Source organism: Chiloscyllium punctatum, chromosome 39, assembly GCF_047496795.1.
Source record: "Chiloscyllium punctatum isolate Juve2018m chromosome 39, sChiPun1.3, whole genome shotgun sequence".
Taxonomy (NCBI): Eukaryota; Metazoa; Chordata; class Chondrichthyes; order Orectolobiformes; family Hemiscylliidae; genus Chiloscyllium; species Chiloscyllium punctatum.
This window is the reverse complement of record NC_092777.1, coordinates 12,119,417-12,144,631: the sequence shown is the minus strand read 5'-3', so window position 1 is coordinate 12,144,631 and position 25,215 is coordinate 12,119,417. Positions and strand designations below refer to the sequence as shown.

At 41.4% G+C, this 25,215-nt stretch overlaps 1 protein-coding gene and 1 long non-coding RNA gene across 14 annotated transcripts in view; one reads left to right on the top strand and one right to left on the bottom strand.

Annotated features, from left to right (window-relative positions):
• Nucleotides 1-2,857, top strand: part of LOC140463828 (uncharacterized) — a 72,844-nt gene extending 69,987 nt beyond the window's left edge. The window contains exon 4 of the long non-coding RNA XR_011954784.1: nucleotides 2,757-2,857. This is a non-coding gene — a long non-coding RNA (uncharacterized lncRNA). The remainder of the gene's footprint in view (nucleotides 1-2,756) is intronic.
• Nucleotides 1-25,215, bottom strand: part of LOC140463826 (fas-binding factor 1 homolog) — a 115,348-nt gene that overhangs the window by 53,070 nt on the left and 37,063 nt on the right. For 10 of the 13 annotated variants that reach the window (XM_072558194.1, XM_072558196.1, XM_072558201.1 and 7 more), the window contains 8 exons: nucleotides 24,899-24,934; nucleotides 24,051-24,182; nucleotides 21,412-21,559; nucleotides 19,490-19,623; nucleotides 17,629-17,725; nucleotides 16,327-16,773; nucleotides 14,975-15,073; nucleotides 11,787-11,887 (listed from right to left, as the gene is read on the bottom strand). In XM_072558194.1, coding sequence (XP_072414295.1) covers nucleotides 11,787-11,887; nucleotides 14,975-15,073; nucleotides 16,327-16,773; nucleotides 17,629-17,725; nucleotides 19,490-19,623; nucleotides 21,412-21,559; nucleotides 24,051-24,182; nucleotides 24,899-24,934 — 1,194 coding nt within the window. The remainder of the gene's footprint in view (nucleotides 1-11,786; nucleotides 11,888-14,974; nucleotides 15,074-16,326; nucleotides 16,774-17,628; nucleotides 17,726-19,489; nucleotides 19,624-21,411; nucleotides 21,560-24,050; nucleotides 24,183-24,898; nucleotides 24,935-25,215) is intronic. The other 3 variants (XM_072558198.1, XM_072558199.1, XM_072558202.1) reach the window with 3 other exon arrangements.

Here is a 25,215-nt window from a genome sequence, read left to right as displayed (position 1 = left end):
CTTATCGAGGTTTACAGAATTATGAAGGGCATGGATAGAATAAATTGACAAAGTCTTTTCCCTGGGTCAGGGAGTCCAGAACTAGAGGGCATATGTTTAGGGTGAGAGGGGAAAGATATAAAAGAGACTGAAGGGGCATCTTTTTCACGCAGAGGGTGGTACGTGTATGGAATGATCTGCCAGAGGAATTGGTGGAGGCTGGTACAATTGCAACATTTAAAAGGCATTTGGATGGATATGTGACTAGGAAGGGTTTGGAGGGATGTGGGCCAGGTGCATGCAGGTGGGACTAGATTGGATTGGGATATCTGGTCGACATGGACGGGATGGACCGAGGGGTCTGTTTCCATGCTGTACATCTCTATGACTCTATGACATTGTCCAGGTACTTTTGCTCAGCGTCTCTTAGTTCCTGGCTGCTACAGTGTGTTCCGGCTCGTATAAATAATGTCCTGATGCAGCTCCTTTTTTGGGTAATGGGATGGTTGCCCCTGTAGTTGAGCATCTGGTCAAATGCATGTGGCTTTCCTGTAGACACTGGTCTGCAACTATCTGTTGGCTTTTCATTCTACTGTTTAGGAAGGGGAGTCTGTTATTGTTCTCTCCCTCTTTGGTGAACGTTTCGTAGTTACCTGATGAAGGAGCAGTACTGTGAAAGCTGATACTTCCGAATAAGCCAATTAGACTATAACTTGGTGCTGTGTGATTTTGAACTTTATACCAGTAACGATGTTGTTTCTGTGTTTGTGGGTTTCTTCTAATTTGTTATATTTCATGATGACAAAGATGTCACCTACATTGTGGGCCCAAAGCTTGGGCTGGATTTTGGGAAGGGCTGTTCATTCTACCCTCTGCAAAAATTCTTCTGCTAAAAGTTCTGATACTGATGATCACATAAGCGTCCCATTGATTTGTTTGACGATCTTGTCATTGAACATAAAGTAGATTGTGGACAGGTCTACTAGTTTGAGGATGTTGTCCTTGCTGATGGAGTTGGTGCTGTCAGGTGTTTGTGTGCTTGGTTCGTCTCGCAGTGAGGCCAGTGTTTCTTTGGTGAGGGTGATGTTTGTTGGTGTGACTAGGGCTGTCATGTCAAAGGAAACCATGACCTTGTCATCGTCCTCTACCTTCGTGTCTTTGATGATGTGAAAGAATTCCTGGGTCAAGTGAATGGAATGGGTTGTATCTGCCAGGTGTTTCAGTTTGCGTTGCAGTTCCTTTGCTAGTCTATATGCTGGTGTGTCACAAAGTGAGACTATGGGTCTGTGGGGGGGGCCTCATGTTAATGTACCTTTGGTAAACAAAGACATGCACAGGAATTCCTAGAGGCCTGGCATTCAAACCTGAATTCCATTAACAAACACATCAATTTGGACCCCATTTACCAACCCCTCAGAAACAGAACTGAAAATGGTATCACCTACCACAACAAACCGAGACAGATAAATAGCAAGCTGGGCAGAACACAAACACTTCACCGGAGGCTCACTGATGTTGTTACCTAGCATGATAATAAAATGTCTCAGAACAAATCCACCAGCTCAACAAGCAAACTTACAACCTGATCCACAACCTGAGCTATAAATCTTTTCCAAAATCTCAATTATTATTTTTCATTTCTAGATCTTTTTCTTCCTCCCCTTTAGAAAGTATTCCATTAATTTTCCAACCATAAGTATTAAGCTTACGGTTTCATATTGACTTTATAATTCCTCCAACATGTTCTATCCCTTCTCTTAAATACAGGAACAACTTGAGCTATTTGCCAACCTTCTGCAACACAACTTTGTCAAATTAATTATTAAATATGAATGCTAATTCCTCTACTCTCTCATCTCTAGATGTTTCCAAAATGAGCATGCAATCCACCTGGATCAGAGCATTGTTCCTCTTTGTGTTTGTTTAATTTATTTCCCTTCTTAATTGTAAATGAATTTATGTCCTTGCTCTTCTCATTATTCAATGTCATGTCTACCTGTTTTCTCTCTCTCTCTCTCGCTCTCCTTGGTAAATATCAAAGTGAATTATTTATGTAATATCTCATCACCTGTGGTGCTACCCTGACAATCTCTAATGGTCCCATTCTCATCACGGTCTTTTCTCATTGACGTACCTATAAAATATTTTAATATTTTGTTTTATGCTCCTTGATCATTTACTTCCATTATTCCTCAATGCTTTCTGAATTGTTTTTATACTTATTCCCTAATCTCTTTATATCCTCTCTTATTCTGCACCACATTTTTCTCTGTGGACATCATGTTTGCCTCTTTCTTAAACCTCAATTGTCAGTATTCATACATTGAGTCACCATTAGAAACAGAACCAAAGTAGTCTATTCGACCCTCGAGTCGATCCGCCATTCAATAAGATCATGGCTGAGCCAACATCCCTCACATCTACTTGCCTGCCTTTTCCCCATAACTTTTAATTCCTCAACTGATCAAAAATCTATCTCAGCTTTAAATATACACAAATGAGAAAATGTATAAGGTATGAGCAGGTAGGGAAAGAGTTAAGTTTACGGTTGCGGGACAAAGGCTCAGCTAATATGACTTTGACCAGATAAGAACTTGCAGTAAACAATGAGGTTTACTGGAGGCAAGAGTAATGGTTTAAGAGGTGAAGACCATCCATTGTATAATGCCAATTAATCTTTACTGTTGATGCTTGCTGATTGTAACAGTCACCCAATCAATATAGATATTGCCTTATTTGGATGCTACTCCCTGTAAATGACTACGTAATCTTTTCAGAATCTGCTTTGAAGAGAAAACCAAGAACTTATGTCTTTGTGTACATGGGCAATCACTCTCTCTCCAGGACTCAGAATAAAGATGAAGGAGGTAGAGCCACACTGTCTCTGAGTGTTTGCTTCGACTGATTTGCAAACAAGACAACACAAGAATTCTGCCCTCACAGCTCTCTGGACAAGGAGTTCCAAGGACTGACAATCATCGAGAAGGAATTCCTCCTCATCTCAGTCTTAAATTGACATATTTTATTCTGAGACTATGTCCTCTGGCCCTAGACATGAGAGGAAATATCCTCTCAGCATTTACCTGTCAATCCCCCTAAGAATCCAATATGGTTCAATGGAATCATCTATCATTCTTTTAACCTTCAGTAAGTAGAGTCCCTACCTCTTTAGTCTTTGCTCATAAAACAATCCCTCCAGACCGAGGATTACCCTAGAGAACCTTCTCTGAACTGCCTTTAATGAAACAATATCTTTCCTTAAATAAGGGGACCAAACCTGCTTCACAGTCCTTCTATTGTGGTCTCAGCACCACCTAATACAGTTGCAGAAAGACTTCCCCACTCTTACACTCCAACCCCTGTATAATAAGGCTAACATTCCTGTTGCACCGTGTGTGCTACTCTCTTATGTTTCATGCACAAGTCCCCCCAAGTCCCTTTCTGATGCAGCCTTTGCAATTTTTCTCCATTTAAATAATTCTCTGTTCTTTTGTTCTCCCTTACAAATTCTAATTTTCCTACATTATACTCCATTTGCCACCTTCTTGCCCACTCACTTAACCCATCAATATCTCCCTGCAAACTGTATTCCTCCTGCAGCTTGCCTAATTATTTTTGTGTCATCTGCAAATTTGGCAAAAGTACATTTGCATCCTTTCTCCAAGTCTATTGTATATTGTATAACCTCTGTATCCGTGATATCACAAATTCACCTATCTACACTAAAAACATGAAACATCTGAGGTGGTACAGTGGCTCAGTGGCTAGCACTGCTGCCTCACAGCACCAGGGACCCAGATTCGATTCCAGCCTCGGGCAACTGTCTGTGTGGAGTTTGCAAACTCTCCCCATGTCTGCGTGGGTTTCCTCCAGGTGCTCCGGCTTTCTCCCACAGTCCAAAGATGTGCAGGTCAGGTGAATTGGCCATAGTTCATTAGTTCGAGGGAAATGGGTCTGGGGGAGGTGTGGGGGGGGGGGTTACTCTTCGGAGGATCGGTGTGGACTTGTTGAGCCAAAGGGCCTGTTTCCACACTGTAATAAATCTAATCTAATCTAATCTAATAAGAATACCTATGTATGGCTTCTACTCATCAACTACAGCTCTGCCTTCAACAGTATAATCCCAACCAAACTAATCTATAAACTCTGAAACAGAGGTGTCAGCTCAGTCCTCTAGAACTGGATCTTCAGCTTCCTGACCCATAGACCGCAAGATAAACAATAGCACCTCCTCCACGATAATCCTCAACACCAGCAAGGATTCAGCCCCTTACTGTACTCCCTGTACACCCATGATTGAGGGGCCAAATTTCATCTGAACACCATCTATAAGTTCACTGACAACACCATGGTTATATGCCAGATATCAAACAACGAGGAGTCAGAATACAGAAAGGAGATAGAATGCCTGATGTCATAGTGCAAAGATAATAACCTCTCTCTCTCTCAATGTCAGAAAAACTAAAGAGCTGATAATTAACTACAGGAAGAAAGGAGGAGGACATGCCCCTATCTGCATCAATGGAGCTGAAGTAGAAAGGGTCGAGAGTGTCAAGTTCCTGGGAGTGACAATAATCAACAATCTGTCCTGGACCACCTACAGAGGCTGAGAAAATTCAGCATGACCACAAGCATTCTCACCAATGTTTACAGATGCGCCACAGTAAATATTCTATGTGGACATATCATGGCTTGGTACAGCTACTGCTCTGCCCAGACCATAAGAAAGTACGGAAAGTTGTGAACATAGCCCAGACCTTCACACAAAACAACCTGCCATCCAGTGACTCCACCTACATTTCTTAATGCTGCGGAAAGGTAGCCAACATCAGAGACCCCTCCCATCCCAGTTATAATCTCTTCCAACCTTTTTCTGGGTGTTGGGATGATTGCTTCTGTAATTTAGTATTTGGTCCGTATGTGTTGTTTTCCAGTAGACATTGGTTTGAAGCTCCCCATTGGCTGTTCGCTCTACTGTGACATCTAGGAATGTCAGCATCCACAGGAAAACACCACATACGGACCAAATACTGAACTACAGAAGAAATATTGCCAACACCCACAAACGAAGCTGCATTTGAGCATTATTTCAATGAGCCACCACACTGCAGCACAGAGAAACTGTGAAGAGCAGAGGAAAATCACCTATACAGCCTATTCAAAAGGAACGGGTACCCAATGAACACAGTTCGCCTATTTTTCAGTAACAAACCCAAACAAGCAGACGATACCCGTCCAGAAATCCTAGCCACTCTCCCCTCCATCGAAGACATCTCAGAAATGACTGCCAGTCTACTCCAGACCCCTTGGCATCACTGTAGCTCACAAACCCCACCAACACACTAAAACAGCAGCTAATGAACTTGAAAGACCCTATACAGACAATAAGCAAAACTAATGTCATTTACAAAATACCGTGCAAGAACTGTAACAAACACTACATTGGACAAACAGGCAGAAATTTAGCCCCCAGGATACATGAACATCAACGAGCCACAAAAAGACATGACCCCCTCTCACTAGTATCTTTACATACAGATGAGGAAGGACACCACTTTGACTGGGACAACACATCCATCCTAGGAAAAGCCAAACAAAGACATGCACTAAAATTCTGAGAAGCATGGCATTCCAACCGGAAATCTATCAACAAGCACTTCGAACTGAAATCCATTTACCACTCTCTGAGAAAAAGAGTAGAAAATGACATCACCATAGGAAATGGCATCACTAACCCCAAAAAACCTAAACACATAAATAGAAAGCGGGTTATAACATCACTGCTTCACCGGAGCATGTTCCTTTCCAAATGCTGTAGTCATCTTTTACATTCATTGTCAGTTCAATTTCCCCACAACAATTTTAGTCTGACTAATGTGTAATTCCCTGTTTTTTTCTCTTTCACCCTGCTTAAAAAGCAGAGTGACATTGTGTTGGGGCCATAATTATTTGCAATAGATATTGATGACTTGGCTGATAAAAGTGAACGTACTATAGCCATGTTGGTGGATGAACAAAAGTGGGTGAGAAAGCGAGTGTTTTTGCTTTTAAGTCTTATGTAAACACTAGCTGAACCACCCACAACGCAGTATGCCCTTAATGCACTCTATGTTCAGTACTCAATCTCTGGAGCTGTGACTTGAGCCCAAAGTCATTGAGAGCTTCAGTGATCATCATCCCCTGAAGCAAAAAGTGGCCATTCAACTGTGTGGTGCACTTTAAGGCCATAAGATTTAGGAGTATAAGTGGACTATTCAGTCCATCAAGTCTTCTCTGCCATTCAGTGAGTTCATAGCTGATCTGATAACATTCACCTCTACTTTCCTATCTTTTCCTTACAATCCTGGTTAGCCTTACTGATTTGAAAATTATCTAAGTGTTGAAAATATTTAACAACCCAGCCTTGGCATCCTTCTGATGTAAATAATTCCAAATATTCACTACTGTCTGAGTAAAAAACACCTCCTCATCTTTATCTTAAATGTGCAACTCCTTATTCTGAGATATGACCTCTGGTCCTAGAGTCTCACACAAGGGGAAACAACTTCTGCATATGTCCTGTCAAATCCCCTAAGATTCTTGTATATTTCAATAAGGTCACCCCTCATTCTTCAGGACTAACCTACTAAACCTCTCCTCACATGACAGTCACTCCATACCTGGTATTGAATCTTCTGTGGACTGCCTGCAATGCCTGTATGCCTTTCCTTAGATAAAGACTCTCAAACTGTCTACTGAATTCCATCTTGGTCTGACTAGTTTTAGCAAACCCACTCTACTTTCATACTCCATTTCCTTTATCTTCCCTATTACCCACTGCACTTGGGTGATTTGTGATTCACGGGTGAAGACTCCCAAATCCTTCTGTGTTGTAGGTTTCTGAGGATTTCTCCAATTAAAAAGCATTCAGTTCCTTTATTCTTCTTTCCAAAGTGCATAATCTCATATCTTCCCACATTATATTCTATCTGCCAAGATTTACCCACTTCCTTAACCTGTCTATATCCTCCTATAAATCCTGTGTCATCCTCAACACTTGCTTTCCCAACCACTTTATTTTTTGTTTATCCACAAACATGGCAATAGAACATTAATTTTTTTCAGCCAAGTCCTTAATATCTATTGTAAGTAATCATAGCTCCAACACGGTCACTCAGTTTAAGAAAAGCAATCAAGGAAAACCAGGGAATTACAGACCAGTAAGACCAAAACTATTGTGTGGAAACTTTGAGTCTATAATCAAGGATGGAACAACTGAACACCTTGAAAGTTTCCAGTTCATCAAGGACAGCCAGCATGGATTCATGACAGGTAGGTCATGCCTGACAAACCTCATTGAATTTTGTTGAAGAGGTGACTAAGGCAGTGAACATGGGAATGTTGTTTATCAGATGCCTCTCGAAGTCCGTATAAAGTCCCAAATAAGACACAGTTAACTAAGGCAGAAGCCCACTGAACTGAGGGCAAATTACTGGCATGGCTGAGAAATTGGTTGAGTGGCATGTGATAGAAGTAGTCAAATTGGCACCATGTGAGCAGTGATGTCCCAAAAGGATCTGTATTAGAGCTTCAGTTGCTCATATTATTCATTAACAATGTGGATAATGGCATAGAAAGTCATATAACCAAATTTACTGATGCCACAAAGTCAGGCAGCATTTTAGACAGTGTAGATGAAAGCATAAAATTGCAAAGAGATATGGATAGGCTGAGTGAAAGGGAAAATCTGTGACAGATGAAGTTCAATGTAAGCAAGTGTAAGGCAGTCCATTTTGGACCAAAAAAAGGGATAGAACAGGGTACTTTCCAGATGGTATGAAGTTAATGCAATTAATGTCCAAAGAGACTTGGGGGTTCAGGTATGTAGATCCTCAAAATGTCACAAACAGCTGTAGAAAATAATTAAGAAAGTTAATGGAATGTCTTTATATCTGGAGTATAAGGACACAGAGATATGCTGCAGTTATACAAAATACTGCTTAGAGCCCACTTGGGGTGCTTTGAGCAGATGTGGGCACTACACCTTAGGAAGGATATATTGGCCTTGGAGTACAAAGTAGATTTACAATAATGATATCTGCACTTTAGGATTAAGTTATGATTATACAAATTAGGCCTGTTTTCTCTAGAATTTAGCAGTTTTGGGGCAATCTGACTGAAGTCTTCAAAATATTAACAGGAAATGAGAGGGTAGCTAATTTATTCGTACTGGTTAGAGATTCTAGCATTGGGGGCATTGTCTGTGAATTAGGCCAGACTGTTCAGAATAAACATTAGGAAGCACTTCTGTACACAAAGGGTGGTAAATGTTTGGAATGCGCTTCCCCAAACACCAATAGATGTTGCATCAGTTGTTAATTTTAAATCTGAGATAGATATATTTTTGTTGGACAAATCTCAGATTTAAAATTAACTGATGCAACATCGATTAGTGTTTGTGGAAGCACGTTCCAAATATTTACCGCCCTTTGTGTACAGAAATAGTCAAAGGCTGGTACATGGAGTGAGGGCACAAATTAGCCATGGTCTCAATGAATGATGGAAACAGGCTCGAGGGGCTGAATGGCCTACTCCTGTTTCTATGTTCGGATGTACTAGCCTCTGGGATACTCCATTAGTTGCAGTTTGTTATCCTGAAAATGCCCCCTTTATCCCAACTTTCCCTTTTTTACAAGTTAGGCAATCCTTTATTCACGCTAATATATGGTATCTTATCAAACCTCTTCTGAAAATCTAAATGTATTACATCTCTTGCTTCCCTTTTTACCTCCTCAAAGAATTCTAGTAAATTTGTCAGGCATGATTTCCCCTTCCTGAAACCGTGATTACTCTGCTTGATTTGTCCAAACAAACACAATACACATTTATTACAATATCCTCACCTGACACATATGTGTTTACGTTCTGAAATAAATCATTTTCGAGAGGTGGCCACCCCACCGAGATTTAGTATTTATTGTCCATCTATAGTTTAATGCTGTGAAATGGCTTTTTAAGAGGGCAGTTAAGAACCAAATATATTGGCGTAGGCCTGGAGTTGCTTTCAAGCCAGACTGTGTAAAACTTGCACTCTCTGGATTATTTGTTTAGACATCTGGATTGCTGATTTTGAATGACAATCAGATGGCTGCAGGATTGAATGTTACCTCCAAGTACAATGGGACCTTGACTAGAGGGTAAATAGGCAGGAAGCATCAAACAGTGGCTAGGAATGGGACATTTAGCTGATTTTCTTCCCCACTCTCGTACAGTAGAGTCAGAGATGTATAGCAAGGAAACAGACCCTTTGGTCCAACTCATCCATGCTGAACAGATATCTGAAATTAATTTAGCCCCATCTGCCAGCATTTGGCCTGTTCTTATTCATGTACCCAAGCAGTTACCTTTTAAATGTTGTAATTGAACCAGCCTCCACCACCTCTTTTGATCATTCCATACATGCACCACCCTCTGTGTGAAAAAGTAGTCCCTTAGGTTCCTTTCAATTCTTTCCCCTCTCACTTTAAACCTATGCCCTCTAGTTTTGGACTCCACTACCCTGGGGAAAAAGGCCTTGACTAATCACCCTATGCATGCCCTTTACCCCTCAGCCTCCAATCCTCCAGGGAAAATAGTCCCAGCCTTTTCAGCATCTCCCTATTGCTAAAACACTGGCAATATTTTTATAAATGTTTTCTGAACCCTTTCAAGTTTAACAACATCTTTCCTAGAGCAGGGAGAGCAAAACTGAAAGTAGTATTCCAAATGTGTCCAAATCCAAACATAACCAATGTCCTGCACGGCTGCAACATGACCTCCCAACTCTAATATTCCATGCACTGACCAATGAAAGCAAGTGTACCAAATGTCAACTTCACCACCCTGTCTACCTGCAACTCCACTTTCAAAGAACTATGAACCTGCACTCCAAGGCCACTTTGTTCAGCAACACTATACCATTAAGTGTATAAGTCCACCCCGATTAGCTTTTCCAAGCTGCAGCACGTCATATTTATCTAAATTAAACTCCATTTGCCACTCCTCAGCCTATTTACCCTCTGATCAAGGTCCCATTGTACTTCGCTGTCCACTACACCACCAATTTTGGTGTCATTTCCAAACTTACTAACCATACCTCCTATATTCACATCCAAAATACTTATATAAAATGAAAAAAAAGCACTGAACCCAGAACCAATCCTTGCAGCACACCATCGGTCATAGGCCTCCAGTCTGAAAACCAACCCTCTACCATGACCCTGTCTCCCACCTTCAAGTCAACTTTGCATCCAAATGGCCAGCTCTCCCTATATTCCACGTGATTTAACCTTGCTAACTACTCTACCATGCAGAACCTTGTCAAATGCCTTGCTGAAGTCTTTATACAAAATATCCACCACACTGCTTTCCTCAATCTTCTTCTTCAAAAAAAAACTCAATCAAGTTAGTGAGAAATGATTTCCCACATACAAAGCCATGTTGTCTATCTTTAATCAGTCCTTGCCTTTCCAAAACATTACATGTAAATCCTGTCCCTCAGAATCCCCTCCAACAACTTAGCCATCACTGATGACAAGCTCACTGGTCTATTGTTCCCTGACTTTCACCTAACCACCTTTCTTAAACAATGGCACCACATTAGCCAACCTCCAGTCTTCTGGCACCTCACCCATGGCTATCGATAATACAAATATCTCAGCAAGGTGCCCAGTAATCACTTCCCTAGCTTTCCACAAAGTTCTAGGGTACACCTCAAGTTGCGGCTGAACAGTACATTAGTTAGACCACTTTTGGAATATAGTGTGCAATTCTGGTCTCCCTCCTATAGGAATGATGTTGTGAAACTTGAAAAGGTTCAGAAAAGATTTACAAGGATGTTGACAGGGTTGGAGAATTGGAGCTGAATGGGACAGGCTGAATACGCTAAGACTGTTTTCCATGGAGCATCAGAGGCTGAGGGATGACCTTATAGAGGCTTATAAAATCATGAGGGGCACGGATAAAGTAAGTAGTTAAGGTATTTTCCCTGGGATAGGGGAGTCCAGAACTAGAGGGCATAGGTTTAGGGTGAGAGGGGAAACACCTAAAAGGGACCCAAGGGGCAACGTTTTCATGCAGAGGGTGGTGTGTGTATGGAATGAGCTACCAGAGGAAGTGGTGGAGGCTGGTACAATTATGATATTTAAAAGGAATCTGGATGGGTATATGAATAGGAGGGGTTTAGAGAGATAAGGGACAAGTGCTGGTAAATAGGACTACATTAATTTAGGATATCTGGTTGGCACGAGTTGGACCAGTCTGTTTCTGTGCTTTTACATCTCTATGACTCTATGACATGACCAGGTTTTGGGGATTTATCCACCTTTAAGCATTTTAAGACATCCAGCACCACCTCCTCTATAATAAGGACACTTTTCAAGATATCACTATATATTTCTCCAAGTTCAATGCCTTCCATATCCTTCTCCACAGTAAACACTGATGCAAAACACGTGTTTAGTATCTCACCCATCTCTTGGGGTTCCACATATATGTGGCCTTGCTAATCTTTCTCTCCCTAGTTATTCTTTTGCCTTTAATGTATTTGTAGAATCTTTGTGGATTCTTCTTAACCCTATTCACCAGGGCTGTCTCATGCCCCCTTTTTGCCCTCCTGATTTCCCTGGAGTATACTCCTACTCCCGTAGCACAGGGATCAATTCAAATGCAAAACTTCTGTCACATCAGAGCATGGACCTGAATTCGAACCAGAGCCTTGAAAGTCTTTAATGTTCAGAACCACAGTGGCCATATTAGCAATGATTTTTTTGATCTAATTTTTCACTCACCAACCATATCTGCCATTTCGGCATTACCCGAGTTTTTCCATATGTGGGTCACATGTGCAGAAGCAGCCTGTTTACGTGCATTCTCCCATAGAAATGGGGAGCTGCAAATACAAAATACAGAAAAGAGCAATAGATAAAGCCTTCCACTGAACATGGTACATGAGAACATACACTTGTCAAACCACAGTGAGAAAAGAGGGAGCTGAGGCCCTTGATGGGTTAAGCATAAAGAGAAGGTATTAGCAAGATAATAAGTCATCAGGATTGGAGGAGATGCATCAATGAATACTAAGAAAAGGCAGGCTGAATCTAGTTACTCTCTTTGGGTGCTGCCAGAGGACTGAAGAACTGCAAATGGAGTATGGATAAGCTCAGCAGCTACAGGTCAATTTGGCAGTGGAGAAGCTTTTAGAAGTGATAATTTGAGAGAAAATTCAGTCGGATTAATGAAGGAAGGTTTGTACAGTGGTGCTAAGGGAAAATTATATTTAAATACTTGTTTGAATTATTTGATGAGATAGTGAATAGCGATTGATGTGATGCATCAGACCTTTGAAAATGCATCAGATAAAATCCCATACTATATAGTTGTAAGCAAAGTTAGAGCTCATAGAATAATAGAGACAGTAGCATCAAGATATGATTTTTTTTCCACTCAGTGGAACTTGGCTGCCACTGGCAGGCCAGCATTTATTGCCTGTCCCTAGGTGCCCTTGAGAAGGCGGTGGTGAACTGTTTTCATGAACAGCTGTAGTCCATGTGCTGTGAGTAGACCCACAATGCCCTTAAAGTGGTAATTCCAGGCACTTGATCCAGAGTCACTGAAGGAATGGCGATGTATTTCCAAGGCAGAATAGTGATTGGCTTGGAGGAGAACTTGCAGATGGTGCTGTTCCATTTATCTGCTATCCTGTGCTTCTAGATAGAAGTGGTCATGGGTTTGAAAGGTGCTGTCTAAGGATCTTCGGTGGATTTCTGTAGTGCATCTTGTAGTTAGAAAACAACACTGCTGCTATTGAACACTGGTGGTGAAGGGAATGGATGTGGTGCCAGTCAAGTGGGCTGCTTTGTCATTGAGTGTTGTTGGAGCTGCTGGAGTGTTGTATTCCATCACACGTTTTGTGGATGAAGGACAAACTCTGGGGAGTCAGGAGGTGAATTGCTTGTCGCATGCAAATTGGTGTTGTAGCCACTGTGTTTATGTGGCAAGTCCAGTTGAATTTCTGATCAATGGTAACCTTAAGGATGTTGGTAGTCGGGGATTTAGGGACAGTAACACCGTTGAATGTCAAGGAGCATTGGTTAGATTGTCACTTATTGGAGATGAACATTGCCTGGCATTTGTGTGGTCGAATATTACTTGCTATTTCTCAGCCCAAGCATGGATATTGTCCAGGTCTTGTTGTATTTTGACATTGACTGTTTCAGTATCCAAGTTATCACAAATGGTGCTGAGTATTGCGCAATCAGCAAATATCCTCATGTCTGACCTTATAATGGAGGGAAGGTCATTGATGAAACAGTTGAAGATGGTTGTGCCAAGAACACTACCCTGAAGAACTCCAACAGAGATGCCCTGGAGTTAAGTTGACTGACTTCCAACCACCATGACCATAAGACATAAGAGCAGAAATTAGGCCATTTAGCCCACTGAGTCTGCTCTGCCATTCAATCATGGCTGATACATTTCTCAACCGTAATCTCCTACTTTCTCCGCATAACCTATCCTCATCTATCCATAACAACTCCTCACTAACCTATCTATCTCAGTCTAAAATATACTCAAGGCCTCCACAGCCTTCACAAGTAATTCCATCTTCCTACGTGCCAGGTATAGTTCTAGCCAATGGAGTGTTTGCCGTTTGATTCCAGTTTTGGTAGGGCTCCTTGATGAACACTTGGGTTAAATGCAGCTTTGATATCAAGAGCTGTCACTCTCAGCTCACATCTGGAATTTAGCGCTTTTCTTTCTCCATGTTTGAACCAAGGCTGTAATGAGATCAGTGGCTGTGGCAGGACCCAAACTGGGCATCACTGAGCAGGTTATTGCTGAGCAGACGTTGCTTGGTAACACTATTGATGACATCTTCTATCACTTTACTGATGATGGAGAATAGATTGATGGGGGTTGGTTAAGTGAAAGTAAGTAGAGAAGTTTTTTTTTTTAAGATTGAAGAAAGGCTTAGTGATGTTCCCCAGCGCTATGTGTTAAGATCACTACTCTTCTAGATATATATTGATGACCTAAATTTTACTGTACAGGACATGATTTTAAAATTTGGGAGTGACATTAAACTTGTCAGTATCATAAACTGTGAAAGAGATAGGATGTGAATGGGTTGCAGAATAAAGAGGCAAATGACAGAAGATATTTAATTCAGAGATATCTGACATGATTACTTTGGGAGAAACGAGATACATTAGTGGGTATGATTTTAAAGCAGCAGAGATATCAAGGTACAAAGGTACTCAAATCATTGAAAATGGCAGAGCAGGTTAGGAAAGCAGTTAAAGCTGACAGGAAATCTATATAAAATAGTGATTTGGTGTTGCCTCCAGTTCTGGATATAACAATTATGGAGAATGTGAAGACATTAGAGACGGTGCAGAAAGGTTCATAAAACGGTTCCAGAAATGAGAAACATAAGTTTTCTGGATAGTTTGGAGAAGGTGAGATCTTTCTCCTCAGAGAAAAGAAGGTGGAGTGATTGAAATGGTCAAAATCATGAGGGTCTGGACAAAATAAATTTGGAAAAACTATTCTCACTGTTGGGAGGACGAGAATCAAAGCACATTAAATGGTAAAAATATCAATGACAACATGAGGTAAAACCTTTTTTACGCTTTAGAAGCTAGAACATATTGCTGTCTGGAATGGTATAAACAATTTCAATCACTGTTTTCAAAGCAGAATTGGATCTTATCTGAAGTGGAAATACATGCAGTACCACAGGAAAAGGCAGAGGAGTGATATCAAGTAGTAGGCTGAATGGCCTCTTCCATGCTGTAATAATTTGTCCATGATTGTACAGTAACTGGCTATAAATAACAGGCACACACTGGTTCAATACTGCACCAGTGTACGAAAAGCCTGAGGAAGACATTATTTCAAATCTTTCTTCTCCATTATTTCATACCACTGTTTCCAAGAATAAAGTGTCAAGCAGCTCTGAAGATGTTCCACCTACCTGGTGCCCCTAGGTTCCACAGGATTACTCTCAGTTGCAGGTTCCTTCACTGTGGCGATAATGGACTGCTCACATACACCAGGTGATCCACTCTTTTGACTACAACAAGGAAACATTTCAATAGCTCAATGGGGACAGGAAATCTGGCACTTATCATAGACTGAGCAAATACACATCACAAATATACAGGAGCGAGTGCTAGATACTTACTAACAGGCAGGAAAAGCCTGCTTTGGTAGGAAGTGCCATCGAACATCTTACTAGGAGCATAAGACATAGGAACAGAAGTAGCTAGGCCATTTGGCCCATCAGGTCTGCTCCACCACTCAATGAGATCTTGGCTGATCTGATAACACTCAACTCCACTTTGGTGCCTTTTCCCTGTAACCCTAGATTCCCTGACTGATTAAAAATTTAACTATCTGACTTGAGTATACTTAAATGATCCAGCCTTGATAGCCTTCTGCTGCAAAGAATTCCACAGATTCACTACCCTCAGAGAAGAAATTGCTCCTCATCGTTGTCAATCTCAGAGTAGAGGGTTGCCAATTTATGACCTCATTTTCTCATCTTATGCTCCATCTGCTAAGTTTTTTCATCATTAATGACAACTTTCCAGTTATCCCAAGTCAAATGAAGAGAGACCAGTGAAACTGGGCCTGTATTCCGCACAGCTTTGAACAATGACTGCTGATTTCATTAAAAACATACTAAATACTTATAAGCATAGACAGGATAAATTCAGGCAAAATGTTTTCCCTGGTTTGGAGAAGGCAGAAAGCATTTAGCATTTGAGATGAGAAGTTTTTTTCACTCAACAGTTCCAGAATCTTTGTAACTTGCTTCACAAGATGACTGTGGAAGCTCAGTCAATTAGTATATTTAGAGACCGACAAATGTCCAAATACCAATTACTTAAAGCGTGTGGGGAAAAAGGCATTGAAATGTATAATCAGCCATCATAGAATCCCTACAGGGCAGAAAGAGACTATTCGACCCATCGAGCCTGCATCAACCCTCTGAAGAGCACCCACCCAGACTCAGCACCCCACCCAAATCCTTGTATTTACTGTGGTTAATCCATGTACCCTGGATGCTACAAGGCAATTTAGCATGGCCAATCTACCCAACCTGCACATCTTTGGACTATGGGAGGATACCAGAGCACCTGGCAGAAACCCATGCTGTCATGGGGAGAATGTAAAAACTCCATACAAACAGTCGTCCAAGACTGGAATGGAACCCAGGTCTCCAGTGCTGACCACTGAACCATCATCATACTGAATTGCAGACAAGGCTTGATGGGCTGAATGGCTCAATCCTGTTCCTATGTCCCTAAGCCAGGTCCTTACCATGAGTTAGTCACCACATCAATTTCATTACTTGATGCCAAGGCATGGGATTCTGGGGTTTGAGACTTCTTTCGAGCTAATGCCTCCTTTAGCCAATCACCTTCTTCTGCACCAGCGAAGTCTGTTTTTGATGTGGATGGTGCAGATCTGACCAGTGTCTTGTCATTCGGTTTTGATGCAGATGGGGGGCGATCGGCTGAGTAAGGCCTCTTGCTGTGGTTCTGACTGGCTGGAAGGTTTGAATCGGACTTTGCTTTGTACAACATTCCTTTCTGCTCATCTTTGATTGGCATTTGATTATCTAGATCAGGAGTTACATCATCTTTCAGCCCCAGCCAATCGGCAGCCCCTTTGTTTCCACGGGCCGATGTCGGAGTCATCGGTGTCGGTGTGGTCTCATTGGGCTTCTGATCAACGATCGAGTTTCGAACACCCTCAGGGCTAAATCTGCAGGAGAACGATTAGTTCAAAAGAAAACAAAATCAGTCAAACACACCACAGTCGTTGCAAGAAAAATCACAGCACAATGCAACTTCATTATAAAACACTCACTCTGCCAAACCAAATGATGCTGTGTGCAGCAACAATGAGATTCTTCCTCACATGAAGGAAGGAAAGAGGCTGTGGTATTAATCAAGAACAAGGCTTGACATGAGGCGCAAGCAGGAGTTGGTCTTATGACAACCATTTCAACTGACATGTATTAGAAGTACAGGGTCTCAAGTGATGTTATCCCTCTTCATTCATGTCTGAATGAATGGCCCTGGTTTTAATTTGGCTGAAACAAGTTTCAACACAGCAAACAATTGTCCGGAACTTGCTGCAAGCCCAGCCAATTTTTGTTTAATTAGAATCAGAATCCCTACAGTGTGGAAACAGGCCTTTCGGCCCAACAAGTCCACACGGACCCTCTGAAGAGTAATCCACCCTGATTCATTCCCCTACCTTATATTTACCCCTGACTAATGCACCTAGCCTACACATCCCTGAACAGAGTGGGCAATTTAGCATGGCCAATTCACCTAAACCGCACGTCTTTTGGATTGTGGTTGGAAATTGGAGCACCCGGAGGAAACCCACACAGACACAGGGAGAATGTGCAAACTCCACACAGACAGACAGTCACCCGAGGCTGGAAACGAATCTGGGTACCTGGTGCTGTGAGGCAGTAGTGCTAACTACTGAGACACAATGCCACCCACTAGCTCACAGCAACAAACTGATGCAGAATGGCAAAACAGTGCTCTTATTTTGGCAGGAACAATAAACACCCTTTCTGGGTTCTCAGAAAAAATGAGGTACCTCACTGACTGACGCCTGGACTGACGATCCTCTGGGGTAGTGGCCACAGTGGGCTGATAAGAACCAAAGGTGAAGTCATCTAATAAGTCTTCTTTTTCTAAGCAAGAACCAAAAAGATAATCAATCACTAACAGCCATCCAATTAAAAGACACTGCCCAGCACCTCACATTCAACTAGAGTTTCTCCCCACTTCTTTTATACATTTTCTCTTCTAATAATAACTCAGTTGTAAAAAACTCCCAGCAGAAGACCACCATTACTTTTCAGGGTAACAGGAAGGACCTTACCTTCATAATCTGGAGACAAATCACAAAGGTAGCTGAAGAGCAAATTATACTGAAATGAAGCAACAAATGTGACAACATTTTCCATTTGTGCATTGCACATATGGACTTCCAAAAGGAACTTGATAAAGTATTAGGCTTGTTCACAAAATTAAAGGTAAAAGGCATGGATACAAAATTACAGTGAAAACAGGAAATTGCTGCTTTGGGATCTAGGGTTCCCTAAAATTCATTCTTGAGTTGCTGGATCTGTATGAATTAGCACAGTGATAGTGACAACATGAAGGCGGGACTTTGTCTTTACAAGGACTGTGTAGTGGTCATTCTTACCAAGGAGGAGAAAGTGAGAACTGCAGATGCTGGAGACCACAGATGAGAGTGTGGTGCTAGAAAAGCACAGCAAGTCAGGCAGCATCCAAGGAGCTGGAGAATCGGCATTTCAGGCATAAGCCCTTCATCACTCTCGACTCATTCTTACCAATACTGGCATGGACAGATGCATCTGCAGCCAGCAGATTGGTGAAGCTGAGGTCAAATATGTCCTTCCTTCTTGTTGGTTTCTTCTCCACCTACCACAGAATCAATATAAGTATATCCTTTAGGACCCTATCAATTCAATCAGTAGTACTGCTGCCAAGCCAATCTCAGTGGTAGACAATGAAATCCCCTGCTCAGATTACATTCTGTGCCCTTGTCATCCTCAGTGCTACTTCCAAATGTTGTTCAACATGGAGGAGTACTGATTCATCAGCCAAGGGTAGATGGTACATGATAATCAGCAGGAGTTGTCCTTGTTCATGTTTAATCTGATACCATGAGACTTCATGGGGTCCGGAGTCAATGTTGAGGACTCCCAAGGCAACTCCCTCCCAACTGTATACCGTTGTGCTACCACCTCTGCTGGATCTGCTGCGGGGGCAGGATGTATTCAGAGATGATCATGGTGGTATCTAGGACATTGCCTGCAAGGTATGACTCCATGAGTTTGACTATATCAGGTTGTTGTTTGCCTAGTCAGCGAGATAACTCTCCCAAGTTTGACAGTAGTCCCCAGATGTTAGTAAGGAGGACTTTGCGGGGCTGATAGGGCTGTTTCTGCTGTTGTCTTATCTGGTGTATAGTTGATGCCAGGTGATAAGCTTGGTTTCATTCCTTTTTGAGACTTCATGGTGATTGATACAACTGAGCGGCTTGCTACGTCTTTTGCTGTGGATCGAGAGTCACATGGAGGTCAAGTCAGATGAGGATGGCAGATTTCCTTCCCTGGAGGACATTAGTGAATCAGATGGGTTTTTCCAACAATCAGCGATGGTTTTATGCTCATCAGTAAACGGTTAATACCAGATATCTTATTGAATTTAAAATTCCACTATCTGCTGTGGCAGGATTCAAACCTAGGTCCCCAGAACATTAGTTGAATTTCTGGATCAGTAATATATTTATATCACATAGCCAATGCTTCCCCCATCTTCTCAATTAAGCTCATAAGAAAGTGCTTCAAAAAGGCTTCAATTTTACAATATGCTCAGTGTGATTTAGTATGTGCTGTGGATGCACAAACTGTCACCAGGATTACCTTGTGTTTTTTTGTATTTTGGATCTAGTTTAAATTCTTTTCTTTCTCCAGTTGTAGGTCGCTCAAGTAGTTTCTTAGCTGTTCCTCTTCCCAACAGTTCATCCATCTTTGAGCGAGAAGGACGGGGTGTCTCACTAACAAAGAAAAGACACAAGTGAAATCAAAGGACACAGGCTAAACAAAACTCAGTAGAATCCTGTACTACAATAGCACATACTTGACAGATTTGGTCACTTGTAGACATAAGAACTAAGAGCAGAAGTAGCCCATTCAGCCTCTGAGCCAGCTACACCATTCAATAAGATTTTAGTGGGCGGAGTCTTGTTGGAACAGTAGATGTCTCCATGGTGAGATCAGAGATGAGCTGGATTTTCACCCAGAGATGGAACAAGTGACTCAGTGGCCAGCCAATTAGCCACGCACAGATGAGGGGTCCAGCCAATTGTGCAATGGGGCAAGGGGGGGCTGAAGGTCTGGTCAGCACACATTGCCTGCAAGCTAGCTGTATTATTCTACATGTGAGAGGAGGCTCTTGAACTGGAGCTGCTGCCACCCCACACAGGTGTGGATGCCAATCACCTGCTGTCACTACATTTAAAGAAGGCACAGGCTCCACACGAGCAGCCCCATGATGCCTTCCTGTAGGTTTTCCCTCGGGCCATCCACAAATAGCAGGTGCTCTTTCCAACTACATTAACATGAGCGACCCCCCCCCTCAATAAGATTCTCCTCCCCTCACCCCTAATCTACAAACCATCATTCTCTATTACAATCACCTTTGACCTGCCTCGTTACCGGTTGATTCTCCCACCCTCACCACTGACCTGCTCTCCCTCACTCTTGCCTGAACTACCTTTGGTACAGATTGACCCTCTACCATCTTGTTCCCTTCTCTGGACCTCACATAATCCTTCCTAGGTCCACAGCTAGCCAATTCTCCTCCCATGGTCGGTCAAGTACAACCCTTCTGGACAGTTGCTATCTGAACTTCTTGCAACAGTTCAGCCTCCTATTCCCTGGAACAAAGTTCTCAATAAAAGTAAAAGCAACTCCTATTTGCTCCAAATCCACCAGGAAAACTACTTTTTGCTTGATGTACACCAATTTTACCCACCTGTGAATCTGAAAGTATACATTTCTCATTTTCTGTCAATTCAATTACAAAGGCTCAATTTAAACTAGTGACCACGCATTTCAATGACACAGTGTTAAAATGGATTCTCCTGACTGAGTGCTATTGGGAATCATGAGAGTCTTTAATCGGCCACCATTTTACTTCCCAACTTTCATCCCGTCATCAGAAAATTGCTGTCTCACGTTTTGCATAATTAAGTGATCCCACCATCTTGCTTTCTGCTCTACGAGCTTCACTAGATTCTGTCCAGTATAGCTCTGACCTCAGAGTTAAAGACTTATGACAATGTATGACCACTTCTAGATTTAAGCACGTAATCTAGGCCAACAGTCCATTACAGCAGCAGAGGACTGCTCCTCCCACAGAGGAGCTGTCTTTGAAGATATGGTAAATAAAGGCATTGACTCAGGTAACCATGAATTTAAAAGCACAATTAAACCAGGAATGCTGACAAAACTGTCTCAAATTAATTATAATAATTCACAGGGAAAGTGTCACTCACACCTTTAACAGATATTCAGCTGGATTTCATCAGAGGTGGAGTGGGACTCAAAATTATCCCTGCCAACTGGTCCACCATTCCTCAGCTCCCGCCCACTTCCAGCCACTCTTGCAGAGATGAAGTTAGACTTGCAGGGTAGGTGACCGATAGCTTGTTAAGGGCTTAGTTGAGGCTAGTTCAAGGAGGCCCACAGGGATGCCTCAGTTATCTGAATTGTGGTCTGTCATTAATAAGGTCCTGCCCCACACTATTTAAACAATCAGGTCCACCCCAGCATACACTTACTCCTCCAGGTTTTGCTCTGCCTTGTGTATTTTTGGACTATCGCCAAATCCAAGTGCATCAATAAAGTCATCGCCTTCATCATCAAAGAACAATTCATCCTTTTTCTTTGATGTGGTTACAGCTGAAACAGAAGCAGAACTGGAGGGCACTGAGGGAAATAAACACAAATACTCACAGGATTAGAAGAAAGTTGAGAATGATGAACTTTCTAAACTCTGTGATTCCTTGCACCAAGCTCACCTGTCGCCAATACTGGAAATTCTTTCAAAGCAACCCCTCATCGCTTTACCAGCCCACAACAATACTGCATTAAACAATCTCAGATTAGTAAAACTAGCACACTCAAAAACTCGTGCCAATCCAATACTTTAGGTGTGGCGGTCATTATGGCCCTGGGTGACAAGTCAACTAATGAAAGAAGTTGCAATTATTTTGCACAAAGGTCTTCACAGCCAAATGTAGCTTTTGAAAATGTTAGGAAATCAGCCAACCATTTTGCAGAGGGCAAGCTGTCTAGGAGAAATGACCAATTAATCTTCTGTTAGTGTGGATTTAGTACATTCTTCCAGCGTCTGCGTGGGTTTCCTCCAGGTGCTCTGGTTTCCTCGCACAATCCAAAGATGTGCAGATAAAAACAAATTACTGCGGATGCTGGAATCTGAAACCAAAAGAGAAAATGCTGGAAAATCTCAACAGGTCTGGCAGCATCTGTAAGCTCTTTTCTCTCCTTACAGATCTTGCCAGACCTGCTGAGATTTTCCAGCATTTTCTCTTTTAGCCAAAGATGTGCAGGTTAGGTGAATTGGTCATGCTAAACTGCCCATAGTCAGGATGAATATGGGGAAATAGGTCTGGGTGGGTTACTCTTCAGAGGGTCGGTATGGACTTGTTGGGCCGAAGGGCCTGTTTCCAAACTGTAGGGAATCTAATCTAATCTAACCCTGCTTGAGAATAAATATTGGTAACACCACCAAAAGAACATTCTGCTCTTCTTCAAATAATGCCATTAGATCTTTAACATCCATTCAAAAAGGTATTTGACTTTATATCTTCTTTCAAATTAAAGTCTCAATCTTCACCCTGGTTACATCAAAAAAAACAGGAGACCTTGAAGGAGAACCTATGTATACATTAAGGCAGGATATGAATATTATTAAGGTTTGAAATAGCAATCAGCAATGTTTGATCTTATATCTAGATAAAGAAGAAAACACATGAATGGAAGATGGCATTACAAATGGAAAGTTATTGACTTAACAGTCACAACTTGCTTTCCATCACTCTTCTGTCCTGCCTAAAACTGATTAGCAACCAGACCCACGGATATACAGCACATCCCAGATCAGCATGAATTCCAAACCAAGGGATGCACAAACTACATCAAGTTTTGCTTCAAGGCCCTTCTGGCAGATTATCAGATCTTTTCACAACCTAACCTTATGCTTTCAAGCCACTCCTTACAACTTGCCTATTTAGTCACCCGCCATAATGCCTCCTTTCTTTGACAGTCACTTTTTGACTAATTAGGCTCCTGTGAAATTATGAAATAGTGTTAGTTGATTAATTAATTACTCCATATAAGTGTAACTTGTTGCTGGATCATCAGAGGGACCAGGATCATGGAAGACCTTCGACCCAACTTGTTCATGCTGCCTAGTTTTCACATTTTAAACTAGTCCCAAATGCCTGCATTTTGTCCACATCCTTCCATACCTCTATCCCTCCATGTACTTATCTAAATGTTTCTTAAAATGACAAAATTGTACTCGCTTCCACCACTACCTCTGGCAGCCCATTCCAGCCACTCACCACCTTGTGAAAAGATTGCCCCAGGACCTTTTATATCTCTCTCCTCCCATCTTAAACATACAACCTCTAGTTTTAAATTCCCCTACCATGTGGAAAAGCTGTTTGCTATCTACCTTATCTACGTCTTTCATGATTTTATAGATTTCTGTAAGGTCACCTATACTCCAGGGAAAAAATGTCCCAGCCTATCCAGCTTCTCCTCATAACTTAAACTTTCCAGTCCAGGAAGCATCCTGGCAAATCTTTCTAGTTTAATAATATCCTTCCTATAGTAAAAGGGTGAAGGAGCATTGAAATTAATCTGGAGGCTCTATGACCATTTCCCTGTTTTGGGGATATGGGGATCACATTTTGTGAAAGGTTCATCAATAAAAGGATGAAAACACACACCAAGAGCAAGCCTTAAATGTACAATCTGAACAGCCATCTAAAAAAACAAAAAGTACTAACCAGGGAATGGATTTCCCAGACAAAGAATCAGGTGAAAGAACTGGCTGCAGATTAGATCCCATTTACTACCTAGCAATTAAAATTTCCTTTGGGATGAAATTGCAAATTAAATTATATCAGTTACTTGTTAGCCAACTTATGGTCAACCAAGGACTATCTGAATCTCCCAGACGAGGGAAGAGTACCATGGACATCTAGAAAAATAAAATTTAAACTACTCATAATGAAAGTGTTGACTGTACATATATTGTACCATGTAGAAGACTGAACATTCAATAGTACAAATGTCTCAAAAGTCACAATCCTCCAAATCGGTGAAATTTCATTTTGACAAAATGGAAAATACTAAACATTTTCATCAGAGCACCATTTGTCAATACCTTTTTCCTCTTTCTGTGGCTGCAGATCAAACTTTAAAGGGCTACGTTTCTGTCCTGACACCACCACTTTTTTCAGTTTCTTTGGCTCATCTTCTTCATCTGTTAAAATTCCTGCTAACGGATCGTCTATATCTTGAAAAGAGACAGGAGCACTATGTAAAGAGAAACATTTATTGCAACAATACCCACAGAAAGTATTCAAAAAATGCATTCATGGAATTACTTGAAAAAGCCTTTGGCATCTGGCTGGGGCTGCACTGGTTACCAAAGCACAGTGTGAGGAATAAGGGGATTTGTAGGGAACAGACAATAGAAGCATAGGAACAACACTAAATGTCTCAATGTTCATAATCTAGACTACATCTCTGATGGCAATGTTCAAATTCAGTTTTAATTTTGTTCCCCAGATAGTTGTAACATAGAAGGAAAATAATTAATTAAATGTAAAATAATTTAGCAATTTCATTTATTTTAAAATATTCATAAGAAATATCCATGCAACAACACACTAAGAGACAAATAGTTTACATTCTAAGAGATGGGAAGTAGAGCATTGTACAAAGCTATACCCAAGTACAGCTTGCTTCTGATCATGCAGTCATTTTTTTTGTTCACCCCAAAACTGGAATTATCAGATTGCCATTTTCATACTATCAGCTCGGAATAGAAGAAACCTCTTGAAGAGCTGAGACTAAACTTTGTGGAATTGATTAAGGTTTCAGAGAGGGAATTTGTGACGGAAAACCACAAAGCAGGTTTCAGTCTGGGAGGAAGTGCAGCTTCTAAGCATTCCAGTGCAACAAGAAGAGCAAGGAAAATGCAGGCCTCTTCTTCGGTATTCTGTTTACCTTGTTTTGTTGTTTCTGAACCAACATCCTCCTCATCTGAAGTTTTGTGTGGAAAAAAACATGCAAAAAAGATTTTATTTTGGTGAAGAATGGTCACTTCCAACTGAGGTCAACAAAGTCCTCACCACACTTCCTGAGAAAAAATATCTAATGCACAATCATATTCAATGCAAGAATACCACATTTTTTAAATGCACATGACCCCGTGCTGCTCAAATAACACAACTTGGGGATAAATGAAACTGTGTAATAGTGTAAAACGAGTGAAAGCAAATAGTTATCACTTTCCAGGAAGAGCACAAGTTAAGTTATTTTTA